Below are 21091 nucleotides of genomic sequence, written 5' to 3' on the forward strand. Positions count from 1 at the left end.
ATCAGTAGGTTGGGAGTTCAAACCCCAGCGGAGTCATACCAAAGACTATAAAAAAAATGGGACCCATTGCCTCCCTGCTTGGCACTGAGCATCAAGGGTTGGAATTGGGGGTTAAATCACCATAAATGATTCCCGGGCGTGGCACCGCTGCTGCCCACTTCTCCCCTCACTTCCCAGGGGGTGATCAAGGGGATGGGTCAAATGCAGAGGACAAATTTCACCACACCTATTGTGTGTGTGACAATCATTAGTACTTTAAAGGCCTACTGAAATTAGATTTTCTTATTTAAACGGGGATAGCAGGTCCATTCTGTGTCATACTTGATCATTTCGCGATATTGCCATATTTTTGCTGAAAGAATTTAGTAGAGAAAATCGACGATAAAGTTCGCAACTTTTGGTCGCTCTTAAAAAAGCCCTGCTTTTCCCGGAAGTAGTGCGCGTGACGTCACAGATTGTCGGACTCCTCATATCGAGGGTGTCAAACTCTGGCCCGCGAGCCAAATGTGGCCCGCCATGTCATTTAATTTGGCCCTTGAGGCAATAATAAAATAACATTATAGCTGGCCCGCCGGTATTATATAGTGGCGGTGCCGCTGTATCACCGCATTCAACGCTAATTTTCATTCTTCCCAACCCTCCCAATTTTTCCAGGAGAATCCCGAAATTCAGTGCCCCCCCCAAAATCTCCCGGGGCAACCATTCTCCCGGATTTCCACCCGGACAACATTATTGGGGGCGTGCCTTAAAGGTACTGCTTTTAGCATCCTCTACAACCTGTCATCACGTCCGCTTTTCTCCCACACAAACAGCGTGCCAGCCCAGTCACGTAATATATGCGGCTTCTACACACACACACAAGTGAATGCAATGCATACTTGGTCAACAGCCATACAGGTCACACTGAGGGTGGCGGTATAAACAACTTTAACACTGTTACACCACACTGTGAACCCACATTAAACAAGAATGACAAACACATTTCGGGAGAACATCTGCACCGTTACACAACAGAACAAATATCCAGAAACCCTTGCAGCACTAACTCTTCCGAGACGCTACAATATACACCCCCGCTACCAACAAAACTCGATTTTGCATGTCACTATAAAGTTATATAAGCCTTGCTTGTTAAATTCAAAGCAAAACTTGTTTGGGCCCCTATTAAAAGGTTAAGTTGTTCAACCTTGGCCTGCGGCTTTGTTCAGTTTAGAATTTTGGCCCACTCTGTATTTGAGTTTGACACCCCTGCCTCACATCCACCCATTGATTACAATCATGGACGACAGCAGCGAGAAAGTGACAATTTCCCCATTAATTTGAGCGAGGATGAAAGATTCGTGGATGAGGATATTGATAGCGACGTACTAGAAAAAAAAAAAAGTAACAGCTCCGGGCGACGGCAGTGTGAGCATTTCTGATGTAAATAGACACATGTACTTGGATACTTCTGGAAGATCCCTTATCTGCTTATTGTTTTAATAGTTTTTAGTGAGATTTTAAAGATTGTAAAAAAAAGATTGTAAAGACATACCTCGAGGTCGGGTGGCTGCGTTGAACACACTGTGTCTCAGAGAGAAACCGAGGAGCCACAGCTCACAGCTGCTGTAGAACGACGAATAATCCACGGATGTCTTCGGTAAGATATATATCACAATTTCCCCATCCAAAAACATGCTGGTTGACGTAGAGAAAACATGTTCGCTTGACCGCTCTGCTTTCACAACAAATAAAGAAACGCCGGCTGGGTGTTGGTGCTAAAGACAGCTGGAATACACCGCTTCCCACCAACAGCGTTGTTGTTTAGAATCTCCATTATTAAATGAACAAATTGCAAAAGATTCAGCAACACAGATGTCCAAAATACTGTACAATTATGCGGTTAAAGGAGCAGCTTTTAGCTGTGTGTGTGTGCAGCGCTAATATTTCCTCACAGTCTGTGACGTCACGCGTACACGTCATCATTCCGCGACGTTTTCAACAAGAAACTCACGGGAAATTTATAATTGCAATTTAGTAAACTAAAAAGGCCTTTTTGGCATGTGTTGCAATGTTAATATTTCATCGTTGATGTATAAACTATCAGACTGCGTGGTCGGTAGTAGTGGGTTTCAGAAGGCCTTTAACTTAACTCCTAGGAACAATGCAGTGTCTTGGACATTTGTTTTTGGGGCAGAGTTGCACGTTTTGGGGGAAAGATATCCACGCAAAATCCCACTGCAGAGGACATGCATTTTATTGCTTGGAAACTATTCCCAGTCTGATAAGTATAAATAACACCGGGTTCTGTCATAGTATTTATTTGTAATCATGTCAAAATTAGTGAGCAGCACGGACAGCCATGCAGGTGGAGCTACTGCTCTCCATTAATCCTACTTGACGTATGCACGCTGCCAGAAAAAAAGCTCTCGGTACAATAACGGTCCTCTTAACAACAGGCCGTCTGGCGCCAAGGCCCGACGCATGGTCCCATCCAGCCCAACATGTGGCGCCCCACATTGGCAGTAGTCAGTATCATTCCGAGCATCGCCACGGTCCCGAATGCTCCCTGCATTCTTTTATCAGGATCTGATGGAGAAAGATGGCATTACTTTACGCTACTAAACGATATAAGACAAGCTGTCTGACCTCCTGTTGAGTAGCCGTGCGCGTACATCTCTCTGCCGAGAATCCACACAACTCCCAGTCCGCTGGTGAGACGCTGCAGACAGACAGGCTTCCATGTTAAATCTAGGACATATTGTATTTGGAATGCAATATTTAAGGTGAGAGCAAATGAATAAACTTACGGGACAATGCAAACCACCAATAGCCAGACAGAAAAGGAAGGCGGGATATTGCTCCAGACTGGGTAAAATAAAACAAACAAAAATTGTAAATACCTTTTTTTGCTATCTGTGCAAACATCATGATGCGGGGGTGTCCAAACTACGGCCCGCGGCGTCTTCCGTTTGGCCCAAGAGACGACATGAGTTTAATAAGAAATCAGGCCCACAGGATATTTTTTAATTAATTTTGAATATTTAATTGTGGAATCAAATCAATAGCCATGAATCGTGTTTGAAGGGAAATCAGATCATTTACTTGTATGACCCATTCCAACAACCTTCTTTAGGTGTGGCACAAAAAAAATGCAACCAACACAAATAGTCAACGCACATGGTCACACATAATACAATTTGCCCACGAAACTTAGTGGATATTATAGTAACATATAAGAAAATCAAAATGACACCCATTACAATGCATGATGGGAAAAATGCTAAACACTCTATCCACACTTATCCATGTTCATTTTTGCTGCTTGACATAATATACATCCATCATATTAATATACTGTTCACACATATGTAGAATATATATAAACATATATTTTACAAAGATATATGATGTATATACTTACATGATATGCTTCTATGTATGTATATGTATTTTATTCATATACATATATACATACATATACATGTATACTATATACATACATATACATGTATACTGTATATATATACTGTATATATACACACTGTATATATACATACATACATATACATATATATATAAATACAATATATACATACATACACATAAATACAATATATACATACATACACATATATATATATATGTATATATACATATATATATATATGTATATATACATATATACATATATATATATATATATATATATATATATATATATATATATATATATATATATATATATATAGTATATATATATATATATATATATATATATAACATGATGCAGTATACATAAAGTGCATGAAAGCTGCATGACTTTGGGACCAACAAGTCCAATATAAGTGACCTCAAACCACACAAATGCTTTTCTGGATACACGCAGAAAAATAATTCCATATTGTGCTGCCCACTCACGTGTTTTGGTGTGAACGCTGAATGCAGTTAAAAATTATGCCATTTTCGCTGTCATCGCTGTACATTGTTGGGTACTGTAACAGAAAGCATGTTTGTGTGTATTCATAAAATTGACCTTGCGTGATGCAACCACATTGTTGTTGTTTTAGGTCAGGTGATGTTGTCATGTCTACTCACCGGCACATTGTACTTCTTGCGAGCCTTGCCTACTCTGATGGCCAAGTGTGCCACCATGACCATACTGGCGACGCCGGTCAACACCACGTAGCCGTACTCTTTGGACAGAACAACCATATTGATCTCTGGAAGGACACGTCGTAAATTGAGTCATTTTAAATGTTAAACAACAGGGTCAGACTTGTGTTGATCAGGCTATTATCATTGGGGTGTCCAAACTATGGCTCGTGGGCCAAGTGCGGCCACGGTCTACAGCTTGGCGTCTTGAGTTTAATAAGGACTCTTGCCCGCAGGGGGTCGTCAATTTAAGGCGAACTATCTGACAATCTGTTTGTTGACAATTTTCCGCCACCTTTTGGACAATGGCAGTAAATTACTACTAGTCTGCATTATACTGACGCAGAATGAGTCCAGCGCCAGCCAAAGATGTTGAAATTATATTTAAAGAGAAACTGCACTTTTTGGAATTTTGACATATGCAGTAACATATTGTGTCATTTCTCATTCTCTTATTTTGTCAAAATTATTAATGACAAGTGGTAAAAAATAAATTATTAATCTACTTGTTTATTTACTGTTAATATCTGGTTATTTTCTGTTTGAACATGTTCTATCTACACATCTGTTAAATTGTAATAATCACTTATTCTTCTGTTGTTTGGATGCTTTACATTAGTTTTGGATGATACCACAAATTTGAGTATCAGTCCGATACCAAGTAGTTACAGGATCATGTCCTCATGTGTCTAGGGATGTATTTACTGAGTTTATAAACATAATATACATTTTTAAAAAACGAAAGCACACGTGACGCCCAAAAATGTTGTTATCATAATAGTATCAACTAGATACGCTTTTGTAGTAGGTATCATTACATTGTAGATCCACCAATGGCCTTTGTTTATCAATTTTACGCCAGTGAGCTACGGTGTGTAGTGAAGCATATTTAGCTATTTTTCGTCCTGCAGGTATGATACTTGTAAGAAACATACTTTATTTGTCACCATGGAGGCGAGGATTAGTGATTTATCCATCCATCCATCCATTTTCTACCGCTTATTCCCTTTTGGGGTCGCGGGGGGCGCTGGCGCCTATCTCAGCTACAATCGGGCGGAAGGCGGGGTACACCCTGGACAAGTTGCCACCTCATCACAGGGCCAACACAGATAGACAGACAACATTCACACTCACATTCACACACTAGGGCCAATTTAGTGTTGCCAATCAACCTATCCCCAGGTGCATGTCTTTGGAAGTGGGAGGAAGCCGGAGTACCCGGAGGGAACCCACGCATTCACGGGGAGAACATGCAAACTCCACACAGAAAGTTCCCGAGCCTGGATTTGAACCCAGGACTGCAGGAACTTCGTATTGTGAGGCAGACGCACTAACCCCTCTACCACCGTGAAGCCCGGATTAGTGATTTAGAAGTAGCTAAAACACTGCATACTGCAGATGGACTTTAGCCGCTAGCTAGCTAGCTATGTTTTAAAGCACCTCTTACTGAGGGAGTTTCAGTATTATAACTTCACCTTTATCGTTAGTTTTTAAGCCAAAATGCGACTCGTACGTTTCAGAGGCGATATAGTACCGAATATGATATATTAGTATCGCGGTACTATACTAATACCAGTATACCGTAGAACCCTAGTTTTAATCATGGCAGACTTGGTAACAAACATCAAAGACAACTATTGGGACGGCGTGGCGCAGTGGGAGAGTGGCCGTGCGCAAAACCGAGGGTCACTGGTTCAAATCCCACCTAGAACCAACCTCGTCACGTCCGTTGTGTCCTGAGCAAGACACTTCACCCTTGCTCCTGATGGGTGCTGGTTGGCGCCTTGCATGGCAGCTCCCTCCATCAGTGTGTGAATGTGTGTGTGAATGGGTAAATGTGGAAGTAGTGTCAAAGCGCTTTGAGTACCTTGAAGGTAGAAAAGCGCTATACAAGTACAACCCATTTATTTATTTATTTATTTATTTTTGGACAAATTAGGATTCCCAACCTTATCTTTTCTAATCTGAATGTACGACTGCTTCTAGAAGCGAGCACAAAGAAGAGGGTGAAACATTGGCGCAGGCAGAAGCCCAGAGAGTGAGGTGAACGTGACTCGAAGCTGCAAATATGGAATTTGGAAACAAGCTATTATGACATATATGGCGTGTTTACCCAAAATAAACCAGAAAAAAATTTCCCCGGCCAGCTGGACCAAAGAGACAACAGTCCATCGAGTGAGTCACACTTTACAGTGATCATGATGCAAGCAGCATAGCACATGCTGTCTAGCTAGCTGTGCACCAACTAAACAAGAAATGCAAAAAATGACATTATGTCAAATGAAGAGTTTCAAGACGCTGTCTCTAATAGTTGATATAATAATGTAACTTAAAGCTTCATGAACTACATGGTGTTCAGGGATAAATAGTAGGGGTGTAACGGTACACAACAATTTCGGTTCGGTACGTACCTCGGTTTAAAGGTCACAGTTCGGTTCATTTTCGGTACAGTAAGAAAACAACAAAATATAAATTTTTTGGTTATTTATTTACCAAATTTGTAAACGATGGCTTGATCCTTTAAACATTGGGAACACTATAATAATTCTGCCCACATTAATCCACATTAAACTGCCTCAAGTTGTTGCTTTGATTAAATCAAATCAAAAAACCTTTCTTCTACATATAAAAAGTGCAACAAACAGTTTCAAGTCAACCGGTAACAGCTCGAGATGCCACCTCAGTAGAAGCATTTAAGTCTCACCTTAAAACTCATTTGTATACTCTAGCCTTTAAATAGACTCCCTTTTTAGACCAGTTGATCTGCCGTTTCTTTTCTTTTTCTCCCATGTCCCACTCTCCCATGTGGAGGGGGTCCGGTCCGATCCGGTGGCCATGTACTGCTTGCCTGTGTATCAGCTTGGGACATCTCTGCGCTGCTGATCCGCCTCTGCTTGGGGGTGTGAACGGGACTCTCGCTGCTGTGTTGGATCCGCTTTGGACTGGACTCTCGCGACTGTGTTGGATCCATTATGGATTTAACTTTCACAGTATCATGTTAGACCCGCTCGACATCCTTGATTTCGTCCTCTCCAAGGTTCTCATAGTCAACATTGTCACCGACGTCCCACTGGGTGTGAGTTTTCCTTGCCCTTATGTGGGCCTACCGAGGATGTCGTAGTGGTTTGTGTTGTGGTTTGTGCAGCCCTTTGAGACACTAGTTGTTCAGGGCTATATAAGTAAACATTGATTGATTGATTGAGAACTCATCATGCTTCATGTATTACAGCATTGGGGAAGCCTATAGTTGATTTTTTATTATGAAAATGTTATATTTGTATCAACATGTGATAGCAGGGACACTGCTATTCAAAACTAGGCTGCTACATTACTAATGATTAATGTAACTATAGCTGAAAATTCATCCCTGACCACCATGGAGTTTATGTAGGCTTTATGATGCACTTGAATTATTTTATACACTATCAGAGACAGAAACTCTTCATTTAATATAATGTCCTTTTTTTCTGCTTTAACACACCTCAATCAACACTGTTCGTAACACACGCACACACACACACACACACACACAATGAGTTAATGTTTCGCTAAAAGCTAACCAGCCTTCACCTAAAGCCAGGACTGCGAGTGAGCTGAGCTGCAGTTTGTTTCTAGAAGGTCAACGGGCTCATAATGATGTTTAGAAAGTAGTTGACTTGGAATATAATTTGGGGAGAGTGAGTTGCTCCCCTGCTAAAGACCTATCTGCTCGACATTGACACTGAAGACCTGATGAGATGCGCTCTGAATACGCATTGCTGATTGGCTTTGTATGTAACCAATCAGATGGTTGAGTGGGAGGGACAATACAGGGAGCTGTGCAGGAGACAGAGGCAGAACAGAGCGGAGCAGCTTGTTAAGACTGTAGCATAGGCGGCTACTTCATATGTTCGTGTGGAACCCGTTCGGTATTCCTCCGCACCGAAACGGTTCAATACAAATACACGTACCGTTACACCCCTAATAAATAGTCTCTCCTATTGCTATTGTACTATTTTTTTCAGATGTAGTTACATTAAACAATAGTAATGTAGCAGCCTAGATTTGAAACCCCTTCCCCAGTCTGTCCGCCGGAGAGACACCACCTTAACTAACACATTTTCTGGGGGAAACACTGATATATATATACATACATACATACATACATACATACATATATATATATGTGTGTGTGTGTGTGTGTGTGTGTGTATGGTGGTGTTTTTTGTAATGTGTCTTGGAACAATGCCGCACTTTGAGCACTCCAGCAGTAGTAGCTAACTGTTTATGGCCACTATAGTCTTAGTACTGTACTCGTACTGTATTTGTTCATCCTATGGTCACATTTAGGACGCGAGTCAGCTTACGTCAGCCCATAATCACAAGTGTCTCCAAGGGCTGCACATGCCACAACGACATCCTCGGCTCAGATCCCACATCAGGGCAAGAAAAAACTCAACCCAACGGAATGAGTTCCTTTGCACATGTCACTGTTTACTTTTGTATAGAAATCAAGATAAACTTTGTACTTTGGGGCAATGTTCACGGATTGCAGTATTCGGCTAGTTCCCTTCCTGTTGCAGTCGAGCGATGATGATGGCGATGGTGGGCTTCGTGAACGACGGACGGGCCTCGGCCCAATGGCGGCAAGTCCAGACGGGCCGCTTGCCTTTACACATTTTTTTTTAAATGTCATAAAAAAATGTGATATTTCGACGCAAAAATTAATGTTTATAAATGCGTACTTCCGTGTTTCGCGACATTTCACATGCCTGGTCATTGACGTCCACAAGATGGCAGCAGAGTTGTAACAATTTATATTTAAGATTAAGATGGCGACCTGATATGAACTTGTGACATCCAGTGGAAAAATCTGAAGACGACGGTGGATCACACTCGTGATAAACACAGCGATGTGTTTATCATACGACTTTAGATTGAGGTAAATTGAGGTATGTTAATGTCTCTTGATTTTATCTTGGCATTTAAGCTAGCAAGCTGGCGCCAGTCAGTCAGTGAGTTTATCAAAATACAGTTATCAATCACGGGCTCCCGTTGATGTGATAAAAAAAGATAGCGTATGCTTTGTCGAGGGAAGACTTTGGAAAACACCGAAGGCTTTTGGACCGGCAAAGCAAACCGTATCAGTTATTGTCCACCATCTATGTCTCGGACTCAACGTCTAGGTCCAGACTATATAAAGTCACCAAAAACGAATGGAAGGTGAAGGCAAAAGAGTGAGGAGTTTTCTGACCAGATATCTAGATCCCTGGATTGATGAAAAAGCTATTGGTCACATTGTGTACTTTCACGTGTTTATTAAAGATTTTATTAATTTATGATGGCTCAGGTGTGATTCACTACAATAGGGCCTCCAGTTAAATGAAATACCACAACACCGGACATTGTTCAGATAAGTTAAATTTAAGAACTTACACACAAAGCAACTGTGCAAGTTATGACTATGACGTGCGCACTTTCCGCGCATGTGTATTAGGTCGCGTCGCGCCGGCTGACTGAGGGGGACTCAAATGACCATTGTGTGTGTGTGTGTGGACAAGGATAAGGTTAGGTAGGATTCCCCCTGGATAACCTTAGCCTTGATAACCTTTGTGTAGAAGGGGCCTCAGTAGTCAGGGTTTCCCACACATTCATTTATTTGTTGCGGCCTGCCACGAAAGAATTACGGCCGCTACAAATAAAAAAAATATATGTTTTTAAAAAATAAATATATATATATATATTTTTTTTAAATTCCACTTTTGACTCGCTCGACCGCTCATAAAAGCAATGGGACTCTGTCTGTGAATGGAGCTTGTAGTTACATATTATATAAATATGTAAATACTATATAAATATGTACATAAAGTGTTGTAATTATATTCCAACTCCGCGTTCTTCTTGGTCATCGGCGCCGTTGCCATCGCCCCCCCAGCCGCCCAACCACACCACAACAAATAGATGCCTGACCTGTTGTAAACACTGGTACTCATCCCTATGCTCAACTAAAAATGTTTTTTTCTTAGTTTTTTTATTGAGCTGTATTGGAAAGGCTACGCACCAATGTCAATTCAGGTCAATGGGAGATGTTGATTTGACATACAAGTGCTTTGAGTTGAGAGCTTTGTCACGGAACCAATTAAGCCGGTAAGATGAGGTACTTCTATACTATGAATTCTACAGACCTACTTCCTTGCGGTTTCTTCTTCAAATGTTGTGTTTACTCTCCACTTAAAGGCCTACTGAAACCCACTACTACCGACCACGCAGTCTGATAGTTTATATATCAATGATGAAATCTTAACATTGCAACACATGCCAATACGGCCGGGTTAGTTTACTAAATTGCAATTTTAAATTTCCCGCGAAGTATCGTGTTGAAAACGTCGTGGTATGATGACTTGTATGATGACACATGCGTTTGACGTCACCGGTTGTAGCGGACATTATTTTCCAGCCCGATCCAAGCTATAAGTAGTCTGGTTTAATCACATAATTACACAGTATTCTGGACATCTGTGTTGCTGAATCTTTTGCAATTTGTTCAATTAATAATGGAGAAGTCAAAGTAGAAAGATGGAAGTGGGAAGCTTTTAGCGTTTAGCCACAAAAACACAGCCAGTGTTTCCTTGTTTAAAATTCCCGAAGATGAAGCTTTACTATGGATCAGAGCGGTCAAGCGAACATGGATCCCGACTACATGTCAACCGGCAGTTTTCGGTGAGAAAATGGTGGTAATAAGTCGCCTCTTACCGGAGACATAAGTGGAGCCAGCGTCCTCTTGCAGCTGTGTGTCTACTCTCAGGGACTCTGGCGTCAACACACCCGTGGCCACACCCCTCTGACTTTCAGGTACTATTTAATCTCACTAAAACATTAGCAACAAAATAACAGATAAGGAATTTTCCAGAATTATCCTAGTAAATGTGTCTAAAAACATCTGAAACGCTCCCACTGCAATCGCCTTTTTTTTTTCTAGTCCTTCACTCTAAATTTCCTCATCCACGAATCTTTCATCCTCGCTCAAATTAATGGGGAAATCGTCACTTCCTCGGTCCGAATAGCTCTAGCTGCTGCTGGCTATGATTGTAAACAATGTGAGGATGTGAGGAGCCCTACAACCCGTGACGTCACGCGCACATCGTCTGCTACTTCCGGTACAGGCAAGGCTTTTTTATTAGCGACCAAAAGTTGCGAACTTTATCGTGGATGTTCTCTACTAAATCCTTTCAGCAAAAATATGGCAATATCGCGAAATGATCAAGTATGACAAATAGAATGGACCTGCTATCCCCGTTTAAATAAGAAAATCTCATTTCATTAGGCCTTTAACATCAAAATACTCTTTTCCCAATAAGCTACATTATATTTTGTGAGTATTAAGACCACTCAAGATGCTCTTCTTAAACAAGGAGACGAATCCAGCAACTTTTTTGGCTCTTATTGGACACTTTTGGGTACTGACGTGAAATCATAAAATGATTGCTTGTAATTTATCACATTAAACAAAACGTGTCGTACACTTTAGAAGCAATAACAATTAAAACCCGACCGCTGGGACGATATTTTATTAGATGCATAAAACCTGGTAAATATGTCGTGCGGTAACAAAATAAATGTTGCTTTACGAAAGCCAAATTTGTCAGCAACATCATTAAAAATAAGTTGTTGTTTTTACCTTTTCAGACGGTGCACGACGGTGATAGCTGTTGAACACACAGACACACACACACCCTCAAAAACAAACGGACTCAAACTTTCCAGACTGACTTCCGCTTTCGTCATCAGCGGTTACGTAACAGGCGCTCACCACAGGGCGCGGTGCAGGCGCGTTTTTATGTGTTTAGACTCGTGATCAAAAGTTTACATACACTTGTAAAGAAGATAATCTCATAGTTGTCTTGTTCCAATCATTTCCACAACTCTTATTTTTTATATATATATATATATATATATATATATATATATATATATCCATCCATTTACTACCGCTTATTCCCTTTTGGGGTGGCGGGGGGCGCTGGCGCCTATCTCAGCTACAATCGGGCAAAAGGCGGGATACACCCTGGACAAGTCGCCACCTCATCACAGGGCCAACACTGATAGACGGACAACATTCACACTCACATTCACACACTAGGGCCAATTTAGTGTTGCTAATCAACCTATCCCCAGGTGCATGTCTTTGGAAGTGCGAGGAAGCCGAAGTACTCGGGGAGAACATGCAAACTCCACACAGAAAGATCCCGCGCCTGGGATTGAACCCAAGACTGCAGGGGTGTCAAACTCAAATACAGAGTGGGCCAAAATTTAAAACCGAACAAAGCTGCGGGCCGAGGTTGAACAAATTAACCTTTCAATGCAAGTTTTGCATTGAATCTTGAACAAGCAAAGCTTACAGTATATAACATTACAGTGACATGCAAAATCGAGTTTCAAATAATAATATACAATTAAAAGATATCAATGGCATATCAAATCAAATTTAAATAAAAATGGAATACCTCTTTTTGGCGGCGGGGTGGAGATGGACGGGGTTTGGGGACAGCAGGGGGTGTATATTGTAGCATCCCGGAAGAGTTAGTGCTGCAAGAGGTTATGGGTATTTGTTCTGTTGTGTTTATGTTGTGTTACGGTGCGGATGTTCTCCCAAAATGTGTCATTCTTGTTTGGTGTGGGTTCACAGTGTGGCGCATATTTGTAACAGTGTTAAAGATGTTTATACGGCCTCAGTGTGACCTGTATGGCTGTTGACCAAGTATGCATTGCATTGACTTGTGTGTGTGTATAAGCCGCATATATTATGTGACTGTGCCGGCACGCTGTTTGTATGGAGGACAAGTGGACATTAGGGGTGGGCAATATCGCAAATTTGGGTATCGATACCGATCCGATCCGATACCGGCCAGTATCGCCGATACAGATACCGGAAGTGTCGTCATCTGATGGGGGCGGGGGGACGGGGACTTCGGGGTATCGATACTTTTGAAAAACAAATTTGTACTTTTGCCTTTATTAATTGATTGTGATAATAATACAACACAGGACAACGATTTAAGTCAAAAAACAAAATATTTATTACAAAAGTAATATCAATAGCAATAAAGTAATGCAAATGAGGTGCAAACAACTACTGAACCTGGCTTGTCGCCTCAAAACACACAAATACTTAAGGTAAATAACAAAACTCTAGTTGTTGAACAAAGTTGTAAACATGAACACAAAACAAAAGAACTGAGAAATTCAAATAAAAAAGTAAATATATCAATTACAATAAAGTAAGTAGTGCAAATAAGGTGAAAACAAATACTGAACTTGGCTAGTCGCCTCACAACACACAAGAACTTAAGTAAAAAAGAAAACACTAGTTATTAAACAGTTGTAAAAATGAACACAAAACAAAAGAACCGAGAAATTCTTATTGTTATTTTAGTGCAATAAAATACTTTACAGTTTACAACCAAGACATTAAGTCGCACTGGAAACGCACGCGTGTGTGTGCGTGTCCGAGTGAACCTCGGAGCGAATTATACTGATGTGTGTGCGCGAACGCACCAAGCGTCATGTTGATTGTATTTATTTAATTTTATTTTGGGTTGAAGATGAATTTTTAAAATGTTTTTAAATCTCGTTCGCGACCCATCATTAGGGAGGAGGGTGGAGTGGTGAGGAGCGCTGCGCTCACATTTTTTTAAAAATCGGAGTGATTCGCTTAATTTGGTGAAGTATCGATACCATCACGCCAGTATCGATACGATACCAATACTCACCAAGTATCGATACTATCGATACTTGGTATCGATACGCCCAGCCCTAGCGGACGTGGCGACAGGTTGTAGAGAACGCCAAAGACAGTGCCTTTAAGTCCCACCCCAAATATTGTTGTCCGGGATGAAATTTGGGAGGGGCACTGTACTTTGGGAGTCTTCCGGGAAAATCGGGAGGGTTGGCAAGTAAAAGTATTAGCGGTGAATGCGGTGTTACAGCGGCGGGCCAGCTCTAATGTTAATTTGATATTGCCTCAAGGGCCAAATTAAATTACACGGTGGGCCAAATTTGGCCCGCGGGCCAGAGTTTGACACCCATGCACTAACCCCTCTGCCACCGTGAAGCTTGTTGGTCACAAAAAAAAAAAAAACATTCACGAAGTTTGGTTCTTTTATGAATTTACTGAAAATGAGACCAAATCTGCTCGTTCAAAAGTATACATACAGCAATTGTAAATATTTAGTTACACGTCCCTTGGCAAGTTTTACTACGATAAAGGACTTTTGGTAGCTTGCCAGAAGCTTGTGGTTGAATTTTTGACCACTTCTCTTGACAAAATTGGTGCAGTTCAGCTAAATGTGTTGCTTTTCTGTCATGGACTTGTTTCTTCAGCATTGTCCACACATTTAAGTCAGGACTTTGGAAAGGCCGTTCTAAAACCTTAATTCTATTTTTGTTTTGTTTTGTTTTTTTGTCATATTGTTGATGTAGATGCCCATATCAGCTGTACAAATGTACTTTACAAAAGAGAAATGTGGGATACTTTTCTTGTTGCCTTATTTTCATTTGACTTAATTAAATATAAATGATAAATACATAAATGGGTTGTACTTGTGTAGCACTTTTCTACCTTCAAGGTACTCAAAGCGCTTTGACACTACTTCCACATTCACCCATTCACACACACATTCACACACTAATGGAGGGAGCTGCCATGCAAGGCGCTAACCAGCACCCATCAGGAGCAAGGGTGAAGTGTCTTGCTCAAGGACACAACGGACATGACGAGGTTGGTACTAGGTGGAGATTGAACAAGGGACCCTCGGGTTGCGCACGGCCACTCTCCCACTGTGACTTTTATTGTCATTAAAAAGGTTGTATGTATGTAAAAAAAAAGCATACTGTTTAAAAACATTTTAACAAAGCAAACTAAATGTCCAGTCATGGAAGGAAAAACTTTACAATTATAAATCTTGGGCACACTTATTTATGATGGGATTATCGCAATTAATTTTGAGTTAACTATGAACAAACTGCCATTAATCACGATTAAACATCCCATTCGTTTGACAGTCCTAATATATATTACACATATTTTAGTATTCATTTTATTTTTATAATATGATGATGGCTTGAACTACAGGCTTCATTCCTGCCGAGGCATGATGCAGGATCCTTGAGGTAGTGTCAGCAGGTAAGAACAGGTGAAAGAACAAAAGATGACATTGACAAACTAACTAAATGTATTTGAGTATAGTTTACACCAAAAAATTATATTTTGGTTTCATCCGACCATATGACATTCTCCCAATCCTCTGCTGTATCATTCATGTATCCATTTTGGTATAAACTCAACTCGTCGTGTTTGGAGGAAGAAGAATACTGAGTTGCATCCCAAGAACACCACACCTACTGTGAAGCATGGTGGTGGAAACATCCTGCTTTGGGGCTGTTTTTCTGTTAAGGGGACAGGACGATTGATCCGTGTTAAGGAAAGAATGAATGGGGCCATGTATCGTGAGATTTTGAGCCAAAACCCCCTTGCTTCAGTGAGAGCTTTGAATGGTTCACCAAATACTTATTTTCCACCATAATTTACAAATAAATTCTTTAAAATTCCTACAATGTGAATTCCTGGATTTGTTTTTCACATTCTGTCTCTCACAGTTGAAGTGTACCTATACATAACCTTGTAGATTGTTATAGTATAGTGTGCCATGTGTTACCCAGTTTTAAAAACCTTCATTCTAGCCTGAATTAGCTATTCCTTTACCACTTTTGACGTGTGTTTGGGGTCATTGTCCTGTTGGAACACACAACTGCGCCCAAGACCTAATCTCTGGGCAGATGATTTTAGGTTGTCCGGAAGAATTTGGAGGTAATCCTCCTTTTTCATTGTCCCATCTACTCTCAGCAAAGCACCAGTTCCATTGGCAGCAAAACAGGCACAGAGCATAATACTATCACCAACATGCTTGACGATAGGAATGGTGCTCCTGGGATTAAAAGCCTCCCCTTTTCTCTTCCAGAACATATTGCTGGGTATTGTGGCCAAACAGCTCAATTTTTGTTACATCCGACCACAGAACTTTCCTCCAGAAGGTCTTATCTTTGTCCATGTGATGTGAGATTTAACAAAAATTGAGCTGTTTGGCCACAATATATAATATATTTGTATGCTGTTAAACTGTTGTAATGGGCATGTATACAAGCGTTGCCACGGTTACCACTTTACATTCAATCAATGTTTATTTATATAGCCCTAAATCACAAATGTCTCAAAGGACTGTACAAACCACTACAACTACGACATACTCGGAAGAACCCACATAAGGGCAAAGAAAACTCACACCCAGTGGGCAAGGAGAATTCACACCCAGTGGGACGCCAGTGACAATGATGACTATGAGAAACCTTGGAGAGGACCTCAAATGTGGGAACCTCCCCCCCCCCCGCCACACCCACCCCCCGCCCCCCTCTAGAGGACCGAAAGCAATGGATGTCGAGCGGGTCTAACATGATACTGTGAAAGTTCAATCCATAGTGACTCCAACACAGCCGCGAGAGTTTAGTTGAAAGCGGGTCCAAGACAGCAGCGAGTGTCCTGTCCACAGGAAACCATCCCAAGCATCGTAGAGATGTCCCCAACCGATACACAGGCGAGCGGTCCATCCTGGGTCCCGACTCTGGACAGCCAGTACTTCATCCATGGTCATCGGACCGGACCCCCTCAACAAGGGAAGGGGGGACAGAGGAGAAAAAGAAAAGAAGCGGCAGATCAACTGGTCTAAAAAGGAGGTCTATTTAAAGGCTAGAATATACAAATGAGTTTTAAGGTGGTCTATTGCACAAAACTATTCAAATTTCAGGATAGCTTTGTTAACACATATTACATCTATGTACAGTACAGGCCATAAGTTTGAACAAACCTCCTCATTCAATGTATTTTCTTTAATTTCATGACTATTTACATTGTAGATTGTCACTGAAGGCATCAAAACTATGAATGAACACATGTGGAGTTATGTACTTAACAAAAAAAGGTGAAATTACTGAAAACACGTTTGTATTCTAGTTTCTTTAAAATAGCCACCCTTTGCTCTGATTACTCCTTTGCACACTCTTGGCATTCTCTCGATGGGCTTCAAGCGCACATGTGAAGTGAAAACCATTTCAGGAGACTACCTCTTGAAGCTCATCGAGAGAATGCCAATAGTGTGCGAAAAAGTAATCAGAGCAAAGGGTGGCTATTTTGTAGAAACTAGAATATAAAACAAGTTTTCAGTTATTTTCACCTTTTGTTGTTAAGTACATAACTTAACATGTGTTCATTCACAGGTTTGATAGCTTCAGTGACAATCTACAATGTAAATAGTCATGAAAATAAAGAAAACGCATTGAATGAGGAGAAGATGTGTCCAAACTTTTGGCCACCACTGTATGTCAATATAACCGTAAAAGAACAATTGGTAAGAATTACCGTTTAATGGCTGACACTGTCAATAGAGTGTTTCATATATGTTTTCAAACTTTGCACGGGAGTGTTGTCTATTGTTGAGTGCATGAACTGCCACCCAATTCCTGTTTGACTTGTTATGTCAGAATACATAATCTACTATCATTGTCCAGCCGTTGGGTATGGCTGGTTGTAAAGAGGGTGGTTCTCCAATGTTTTTTACCACCTTCTCATTCAATACATTTTCTTTATTTTCGTGACTATTTACATTGTAGATTGTCACTGAAGGCATCAAAACAATGAATGAACACATGTGGAGTGATGTACTTAACAAAACAAGGAAATAACTGAAAACATGTTTAGATAATAGTTTCTTCTGTTCTCTGCACTCTTAGTAGTCAGGTATTCACCTGAAATGGTTTTCACTTCACAGGTGTGCCTTATCAGGGTTGGTTAGTGAAATTTCTTGTTGGGGCCGTCAGTTGTGTTGTGAATGAGAAGGTGTGTCCAAACTTTTGGCCTGAACCATATATATATATATATATATATATATATATATATATATATATATATATATATATATATATATATATATTATATATATATATATATATATATATATAAATATATATATATATATATATATATATATATATATATATATATATATATATATCCATCCATTTTCTACCGCTTATTCCCTTTTGGGGTCGCGGGGGGCGCTGGCGCCTATCTCAGCTACAATCGGGCGGAAGGCGGGGTACACCCTGGACAAGTCGCTACCTCATCGCAGGGCCAACACAGATAGACAGACAACATTCACACTCACGTTCACACACTAGGGCCAATTTAGTGTTGCCGGAGTACCCGGAGGGAACCCACGCAGTCACGGGGAGAACATGCAAACTCCACACAGAAAGATACCGAGCCTGGGATTGAACCCAGGACTGCAGGACCTTCGTACTGTGAGGCAGACGCACTAACCCCTCTTCCACCGTGAAGCCCATATATATATATATATATATATATATATATATATATATATATATATATATATATATATATATATACAGTATATAAAACACTCTTAAACCCCTGCAGATCTACTTCAGATCTATATGTGGATATGAAGTATTTTTTTAATTAAAAAAAAAAAAAAAATGTTTTATGCCTTTTTTGTAACAAACACCCCGGCAAAAACACAAACTGCGTATATAACTGTGTATATTAAGGTTGAAATGTCCGGGCCACTGGGGTCTCATACCGCTCGTGGTAGCCAATTTTATGTAGTCGAAAAGTCTGAATCTTAAACAGGACAAATAGTTTGTTACAACAGTTTTAATTACTCACAATCAGATTGTACAAAGTTGGATTGAATCAATATGGAAACAGACAGTGTCTCCGGAGACGAAAAATGGTACCCCCTCGTGAAGGAATTAAGTAAGAGAGTCCTTCCCTCCTTCTTATAAACTCTATGACGGCCTGATTCCTTTCATGACAACTTATGTAATTGTCCAATGTTCACATGTCACCCTACCAACAGAACTAGCATTTGGTCAGGGTGACTTGACCTCTCATGTTGTGTATGTCCAGACCAATGTATCTAGGTGAAAGTTACCCAAAACGGATTAAGGACAGAAATTTTCTACTACAATATAAAAAAATATTGGAATATTTGATGTGAAATAATTGGAACCTTAAACAGAGCAATAATTCAGATCATCAATTTCGATTCATTGTACATTGTTAAATAATGAAAAAATCCCACTAAACTTCTCAGGGATCCAAAAGTGTTAAAAATAAGTCATCCATCCATCCATTTTCTACCGCTTATTCCCTTTCGGGGTCGCGGGGGGCGCTGGCGCCTATCTCAGCTACAATCGGGCGGAAGGCAGGGTACACCCTGGACAAGTCGCCATCTCAGCGCAGGGCCAACACAGATAGACAGACAACATTCACACTCAGATTCACACACTAGGGCCAATTTAGTGTTGCCAATCAACCTATCCCCAGGTGCATGTCTTTGGAGGTGGGAGGAAGCCGGAGTACCCGGAGGGAACCCACACATTCACGGGGAGAACATGCAAACTCCACACAGAAAGATCCCGAGCCTGGATTTGAACCCAGGACTGCAGGAACTTCGTATTGTGAGGCAGACGCACTAACCCCTCTGCCACCGTGAAGCCCCAAAAAAAATAAGTCAATCCATCCTTTTCTACCGCTCGTCATACATTATTATTATTATTTATTTATTTATTATTATTTTTTTTACTTTTAATGCCTAAATCTCTCGACTAACTTCGGATCCATCTGTCCATTAAAAGATTTTAGTATATATATATATATATATATATATATATATATATATATATATATATATATACGTATATATATATATATACGTATATATATATATATATATATATGTATATGTATATATATATATATATATATGTATATATATATATATGTATATATATATGTGTATATATATATACATATATATATATATATATATATATATATATATATATATATTTTTTTTTTAGATTGTTAATTTTATGCAGTATTTGTCATAGGAAACATCTTTTTTTTAATGGCAAAACCACAAAATATGCAAAATGTTCCCCCAAAAATATTTGATGTGAAGTAATTGGAGGCTAGAGTAGGTCAATATTTCACAACAACACTAAGTTTGATTCGTTGTGAATTTGTGAGCAATGACAGTTTTAAAGAAAAAATAAAAGACATGACCTGGCAGCTCTGCTACTGCCTATCTTCTTTTTGTTCCAGTGCCTGGTTTCTGGGTCACGGGGCGTATCCACCTGCACTCTCACCTAATGCTCATTTCTTTCTGACAACTTAAGATTCCTGATGATTCAACCTTCCAGTCGCGTACATCTCTTCTGCTTGCAATGTGGTCTTACTGTTACCCCTCCACACCTTCTGTGTGCAATTTATTTTCCTCACACCTTAGGTGTGCATCCTTAGTATTATTCCCCACTCTTTTGGAGTGCTTTTTTTTGTTATTATTCTTATTTTTTGCTCTACGTTGGGGTCCTACTTCAGCCTGCTTCAGGACAAAAAAAACTTGGTGTTATTAGAGACAACCTTATAACTTTTTCTTGTTACGTTTCACCTGTGTGCTTATTTATTCTTTGTTTTATTTGTAATACTACAGGCCGTCAAAAAAATTAGCTGCAATCCATAAATGGACCCCCGACCGCACTTTGGACATCTTTGATCTATATGGCGCTTTTAAAGTGGAATAGGAAAATACCAAATACTATCATAAATTATGGGATGCTAACAAAAACTTTGTGCTATACTGGAGGGATAAATAGGGATGTTGGGTACCCTTATAGGCTTTTGTAAAGTTTGAATAGTTTTTTCTGTCATGTAAACGTCAGTCAAAAAAACAACAACATTGTCGGAGTAATTTGTTGTTGACGAACCCCGAGATGCAGAGATGGAGGCAGGCATAGAATATGAAAACATGATTTAATTAAAACTAAACAAGAACAAACAAAAAGC

The 21091-nt window shown here is 40.1% G+C and overlaps 1 protein-coding gene across 1 annotated transcript; it reads right to left on the minus strand.

Annotated features, from left to right (window-relative positions):
* Positions 1-2284: 2284 nt before the first annotated feature.
* mgst3a (microsomal glutathione S-transferase 3a) lies at positions 2285-11932 on the minus strand. The gene is made up of 6 exons (XM_061890353.1): positions 11792-11932; positions 4078-4202; positions 3901-3974; positions 2790-2847; positions 2629-2701; positions 2285-2568 (listed from the first exon to the last, which is right to left on the minus strand). Exons 2-6 carry the CDS (start codon positions 4192-4194, stop codon positions 2429-2431), a joined length of 462 nt encoding a protein of 153 aa, XP_061746337.1. The 5' UTR covers positions 4195-4202; positions 11792-11932; the 3' UTR covers positions 2285-2428.
* Between the last annotated feature and the right edge of the window lie 9159 nt (positions 11933-21091).

The sequence above is a fragment of the Nerophis ophidion genome, linkage group LG28, assembly GCF_033978795.1.
Source record: "Nerophis ophidion isolate RoL-2023_Sa linkage group LG28, RoL_Noph_v1.0, whole genome shotgun sequence".
Lineage (NCBI taxonomy): Eukaryota > Metazoa > Chordata > Actinopteri > Syngnathiformes > Syngnathidae > Nerophis > Nerophis ophidion.

What these genes read in the sequence shown, in the direction of transcription:
- mgst3a (XM_061890353.1), bottom strand. Translation starts at nt 4,194, where the DNA reads ATGGTTGTTCTGTCCAAAGAGTACGGCTACGTGGTGTTGACCGGCGTC. An exon ending in GCAAGAAGTACAATGTGCCG is followed by an intron (nt 3,975 to 4,077) that starts GTGAGTAGACAT and finishes TTTCTGTTACAG; the next exon opens with TACCCAACAATGTACAGCGA. An exon ending in TTGGTGGTTTGCATTGTCCC is followed by an intron (nt 2,702 to 2,789) that starts GTAAGTTTATTC and finishes GTCTGTCTGCAG; the next exon opens with CGTCTCACCAGCGGACTGGG.